At 37.4% G+C, this 6,604-nt stretch overlaps 1 protein-coding gene across 1 annotated transcript; it reads left to right on the forward strand.

Annotated features, from left to right (window-relative positions):
• The first annotated feature begins 722 nt into the window (after positions 1-722).
• On the forward strand, positions 723-3,183 carry LOC136208361 (3,9-dihydroxypterocarpan 6A-monooxygenase-like). The gene is made up of 2 exons (XM_065999205.1): positions 723-1,648; positions 2,363-3,183. Exons 1-2 carry the CDS (start codon positions 761-763, stop codon positions 2,990-2,992), a joined length of 1,518 nt encoding a protein of 505 aa, XP_065855277.1. The 5' UTR covers positions 723-760; the 3' UTR covers positions 2,993-3,183.
• The last annotated feature ends 3,421 nt before the right edge of the window (positions 3,184-6,604 follow it).

Consider the following 6,604-nt stretch of genomic DNA (forward strand, 5'->3'; position numbering starts at 1 on the left):
AGCAATGTTACGCTCACTGGAATTTCATTACAAGAGAGAATTGATTTTATAAGGATTATCGCCTCACTCACAAATGGATGTTTAGTTCATTTACTAACAAATAAGGTAAGAGCATCTCCAACAGCCTTTTAAGTTGGCTCTTAAGTTAAAATTTGAGGAGGGAGTATAAAAATTCATCTCCAACGTCCTCTTAATGGCTCCTCAAATCACTAAGAGCCTCTCAACCCTTTCTATTAATAGAGAGACTCTCTCCACTTCTTAATGCCTCCTAACTTCATTTTTTTATTAATAATTTATTATTGACGTGTCTCTCTCCTCACACTATTACTAATGTAACAATAAAGAATAATCTTAATAATAAAATAACAAATAAGGAGTGAATATAAAGAACATTGTTGGAGATGTTATATCTTAGCCGCTCTTAAATCACTAAGAATTAATTATTTGTATTATTTTTAGAGAGCTCGCCAAGGGAGATGCTGTTAATAACTTTTAAAAATAAATTATTGGTCAATTATGAATATGTAAATTATAATAACCAAAGCATTTGGATTCATTTTTGACCTACCAACAACCAAAATAAGAAAATGACATCTTAAATTTAAGAAATATATTTCATGGACCTATATCAAAATTTTCCATAATTTAAAGAATTATATGAAAAAGACCTCCCAAATTGTCAATTAGTTACCATATTTGATAAATATGCATCCCTCATCAAGTCGTACAATAAAAAAGCCCTCAAAAAATAAAGGCCGACATGTCGTATTACCCTCCTTTTCTTATCTGGTTCATCACTGCCCTTCTAGTCCATTACCTGATCAAAAAATGGCTGAAACCTTCGACTGAACTCCTTACCCCACCCAGCCCGCCGGCGCTACCTCTAATCGGCCATCTCCATCTAATCAGCTCCGTCCTCCCTACCTCTTTCCAACGCCTAGCCCGCCGCTACGGTCCACTGATTGAAATCCGTCTAGGAGCATCAAAATGCGTGGTTGCCTCTAATGCTCAAGTAGCCAAAGAAATATTCAAAACACACGACCTCAATTTCTCATCCCGACCGGAATTCGGCTCGTCGGAGCACTTCATCTACAGAGGATCACGATTTGTAACCGCTCAGTACGGCGATTACTGGCGATTCATGAAGAAAATCAGCATGACAAGACTCCTCGGCGTCGCTCAATTGAACAAATTCACACACATTCTAGATGAGGAAAAGGTGAAATTGGTTGAACGAGTGATGAAATTAGCTGAAAAGGGGAAGTTATGCGATTTAAGTTCGGAGTTGACAACTCTTACGAACAACAGTATTTGCAGGATGGCGATGAGCACAAGATGCAGTGGAAGTGATAATGATAGTGAGGAGATTAAAGAGCTGGTTAAGACATGTTTAGAGCTTGCAGGGAAGCTTAGTGTTGGTGATATTTTAGGGCCTTTTAAGATCTTTGACATGTCTGGTACTGCTTCTAAGCTTGGTGGTGCATTGAATAAGTATGATAGATTGGTTGAGAGAATCATTCAAGAACATGAAGAACATAAACCCATTAGTGAAGATAGGAAAGATTTAATGGATATAATGCTTGAGATATACAATGATCCATCTGCTGAAATCAGATTATCCAAGAACGACATTAAGTCTTTCTTCCTGGTATGTATGTATGGTTATCATATAATCATTTAAATTACTACATGGGGGCCGAGACAGGGGACACGAGTAGTTTCGGCCTCCTGTTTCCACAAGATTTGAGGTTGTGGTTCGGGTCTTTGTTTCTAAGAAATTTAGATCATGGGTTGAATTAGCATCCCAAAATTGGCACACTACTGTTAACTGTTAGATTTTCTTTAAATCTAAAATTAGGTTTTTTTTTTTTTTTTCATTAGGTCCTCATTCAGGGTTTTTGGTGGCTCATTTCGATGCTTCTGATTACCTTTTCACTTTAAAAGCGAGAATACCTTTTCACTTCAAAAGCGAGAATTTTAGGTATTTGGTTAGAATTCTCCTATGTCTTTTGCACCTGAGAAGTATCATTTTATAAAAACAGTAAATCCCTACTTTTTAAAAAACAATTTTTCCAAACAGCAAACTATAACACTAAACAAGAATTCAATAGATAAAACAAACAGATCATAAATTCAAATTTCTAATTTTTTTTTTAACTATTATCATTTTTAAATCTAAATTTCTATTTTTTTTTGTTATTAGATCCCTGTGAATCCAATTTTTTTTTTTTTATTAGACACTGATTTAGCAAAATCTTTTTTTTGTACACACTACGGGTAAAATCCGCCCCCAACTGAACCGAACAATCCTATATTTACCACCGACTACATATATATGTAATTGATTATGGGGTTGATTCAGGATATATTCTTTGCGGGGACAGACACATCATCATCAGCAATGCAATGGGGGATGGGGGAGCTAATAAACAGTCCAACTTCATTCAAGAAAGTGAGAGAAGAAATCAAAGAAGTTGTTGGTGAAAACAGGTTAGTGAAAGAATCGGACGTACGAAATCTGGGTTACCTGAGATCAGTGATAAGGGAAACACTTCGACTTCACCCATCAGCACCATTAATCATAAGAGAAAGTGGAGAAGATTGCAAAGTGAATGGTTCAGTTGTGAAGGCCAAAACAAGAGTTCTAGTGAATGTTTATGCAGTGATGAGAGATGGGGAGAGTTGGAGTAATCCAGAGGAGTTCATACCAGAGAGATTCATGGAGTATTCTGAAGAGAAAATAGGAGAGCATCAGATGGAATATAAGGGTCAGAATTATAGATATTTGCCATTTGGAAGTGGAAGAAGAGGATGTCCTGGAGCTTCATTGGCTATGATGATTATGCATTCAGCTGTAGGAGCTTTGGTGCAGTGCTTTGATTGGAAAGTAGAAGGAGATGCTCAAAAGGTTGACTTGACCATTGGGTCTGGTTTTGCAGCAGAAATGGCTAAACCACTTGTGTGTTATCCTATCAAACATATGGATTTATGAGTTACTTATTATGGGGTGGGTGATGATTGTTGAAGTAATAGCTTTTTAAGTTTTAAAGAGTGTTTTTTTTATCTTCCACGTTGCTATTTCAGTTTGTAAGCATGTATTTCAATTGATGAATTTGTATTTTTTGTTTCCAATGTGATGACTGAAAATTGTGTTATTTTGTTCTATTGTTTCTGTTTTTCTTTTTGTGAGAAACTAGACTTTTGTTTTTTTTGGTTTGAAGTTAGGTTGAATCTTGTTAAAAAATCGAAATAGGTTCAAGAAGGCAAATTGTTATGGGATACAAAGGTCAAAGGTGAAATAATCAATTATTGTTTTTACGTGCTTTATTGAGAGTTTGTAAAACAACGACAATTGTATCCTGGAATATGAGATGGATTTCGTTATTAAGAAATGTTATTTTTTATTTTATGATATTTACAATTTTTGATGTGTTTAGTATTTTAGGAATATATAGAAGGACTATTTTGTGGTATTTAGGCCCATGTAAAATGTGATAAATGCGAATTTGCTATTCTAAGCTTGATCGCGTTTGTTTATGAGAAAAATATTTTTTTGATTTTTGGCATTTGTTTATTTAAGAAAATAAATCTACAAAAAATTTTAGATTAGTAAAAATATATATATATATATATAAATAAAGTTATAAAAATGTTTTACGTTTTTGAAGAGAGTAAAATTAGTAATTACTCATCAATTTTTTTTTTCATTTTACAGATTTTTTTGGTAGGAAATGAAAGAAAAGACAAACAAAAATAATCCAAAAAAACCTAATCCGAGATTAGCCTAGGAAAGCTAACCCCCACCACATCATCCAAAAGGAGAGAAAACAGGAACTCATGAGGTAAAGAGAATGTTGAGACACCCAACATCCTGCCATGGCCCTCAGCCGCAAGACGGTCCGCCACCCGATTCTGCTCCTTGAAAATATGGCAGAAGCTGATGGAATCAAAAGAAGAACAAACCATTCTAATCCTTTTGACTAAATTCTGGCTACTCAAACAAATAGCACTCTTCTCAGAGATCATTTTGATAGCTTTGAGGTTATCAGATTCCACAATCAGTTTCTTCAAGCCCAGATTCTTCGCAAGCCTGAGGCCGGAGAAGATCCCCCAAAGCTCCACAGAAAAGGAAGAACCCATACCCAGATTCTGAGCGAACCCAGACACCCAATCGCCACCAGCATCTCTCAGAACCCCTCCAGCAACAATTGTACCATCCATTAGACAAGAGCCATCAGTATTTAACTTCACCACCCCTTCACTAGGCCTACTCCAGCCAATGAGATGAACAGCCTTCTTCTGGATAGCCCTAGCTAAAGAATCCTCTTTGAAGCTATCAACAATGGTACAAATCTTTTTAGAGAAGTCAAATAAATTAGGCCTAACCACAGTTTCTCCTCCAAAAATCTCCTGATTCCTCCACTTCCAAATCTGGTGACAGACAACCGCAAAAATGATAACACCATGCTCTAGACCTGCCAACAGCTTCTCACTAACACTATCAATAAACCAGTGAAGATCAGAATGGGATAAGAAAGCAGACATCAACTGGTTAGGGAGAACTTTCCTCTACACCTCTTTACTCCTAGCACAATCTCTAAGAGCATGGCAAATGGTTTCATCATGTCCTCTGCATCTACTACACGCTCCAGAAACCACCAAATGACGTCTTTTTCTATCCATATTAGTAAGCAACCTATTTTTGACCCCAAGCCACAGGAAACTCCTAATGCGGTATGGAACTTTCAAGGCCCAAATAATTTTCCAAACTCCAGGGTGCGGATTCTCCAATTTTGATTGAAGGTCTCAAAAGCAGATTTACAAGAATAAGCCCCATTATTGGTCAAAGACTAACAGTGACTATCCCTATCTTCCTTTTTGCTACTAATTTTAACTCCTCTAATTTCCAGGAGCGTTTCCAAACTTAGATAAGAATTGAACCTCGACCAAATCCACTCACCATCAGAATCTACCACATCAGCAATCCTCCAATTCCGACTGTCAAAAGGCGTCAGGGAGCTACAAACTTCTAATAAAGGCTTATCTCCAATCCAGATATCATTCCAAAAACTGATAGATTTACCATTGCCCACCGCCCATCCAATCCCAAAGCAAAACTCTGAAAACACAGCACTAAGGCCTTTGTAAAGAAAGGAACAATTACTAACTCTCTCCTTAGGACCCCCAAAAATCCTATCCTTTCTATATTTTCCACACAATAACTGAACCTAAAGAGAAGACGAAAGTTGCCACATCCTCCACAGAAGTTTCATTAATAACACTTTATTATTGTCCTTTGCTTGTCTTATCCCCAGGCCTCCCATAATTTTAGGTTGACAAACCTCTTTCCAAGGGACAAGGTGAATTCTCTTCCCCTTCTCAGAGTCCCCCCACAGGAAACGGCGATTGATTTTATCAAGATCATTAAGAACAGGCCCAGGCAGCCGACAAGCTTGCATAATATGATTAGCAACCGCACAGTTGACAAATGGAATCAAAGTAAGACGACCCGCAAGAGAAAGGGTTTTAGCTTTCCAAATGGCACATTTACTATTAGTTTTGTCGAAAGTCTCCTTAAAGGAAGCTTTAGACACTCTATCACTATGGAGGGGAACCCCCAGATATTTACCCAAAGAATTAGTCAGAGATATACCAGAAATTTCACTCAGCCTTTTGCAGACTCCTTGACTCGTGTTTTTAGAACAGAACATCCGAGATTTTTGGATATTAAGCTTTTGACCAGAGGTAGAGCAGAAACAGTTAAGGATATCCATGATCACGCCAATTTGCTCCTCATTCCTTTCCACAAAGATCATAACATCATCAGCAAAGAACAAATGAGTAATCGGGGGACAAAATTTATTGATGGAAACCGGATGGAAATTCCCATTGCTAACAACTTCTTGGATAAGGTGAGTCAACCTTTCCATCCCAATAACAAATAAGAAATGGCTCATACCCTTGACGGATGCCCCGGGAAGGAGTAAACTCCTCAAACATATCCCCATTAATTAAAACTTGAAAAACGGGAGAAGAAATACAGACCTCAATTAGTCTCTTCCAATTGTCCGGAATACCCGCTCTCTTCAGACTATCAAGAAGAAAACTCCAGTTAAGGCGGTCATAAGCTTTTTCCAGGTCCAGCTTCAGAGCCACAATACCCCTTTTTCCCTTTTTAATTTTCATAGAGTGGACCATCTCCTGGGCTATAACCACATTATCCATCATCTGTCTCCCTGGAACAAAACTGCCTTGATTCTGGCTAATAATATAAGGAAGAATACACCTGAGTCTACTGGCCACAATTTTGGTAATAGCCTTGTAAAGCACATTACAAAGACTAATAGGCCTCATCTGTGAGAAAGAAGACGACTTCTCCACTTTAGGAATCAGAACCAGAAGAGTTTTGTTCACAAGCCTAATATCCTCGGAACCATTAAAAACTCCTTTAATAAAACTATAAATACCTTCCTTCACAGTCTCCCAATGTTTATGATAAAAATCGGCAGGGAAACCATCAACCCCAGGAGCTTTAGTAGCCCCAATACTAAAGATCGCCTGATCAATCTCTTTCTGCTCAATAGGATGGACAGCTTCCAGAACC

This window comes from Euphorbia lathyris, chromosome 10, assembly GCF_963576675.1.
Source record: "Euphorbia lathyris chromosome 10, ddEupLath1.1, whole genome shotgun sequence".
NCBI lineage: Eukaryota > Viridiplantae > Streptophyta > Magnoliopsida > Malpighiales > Euphorbiaceae > Euphorbia > Euphorbia lathyris.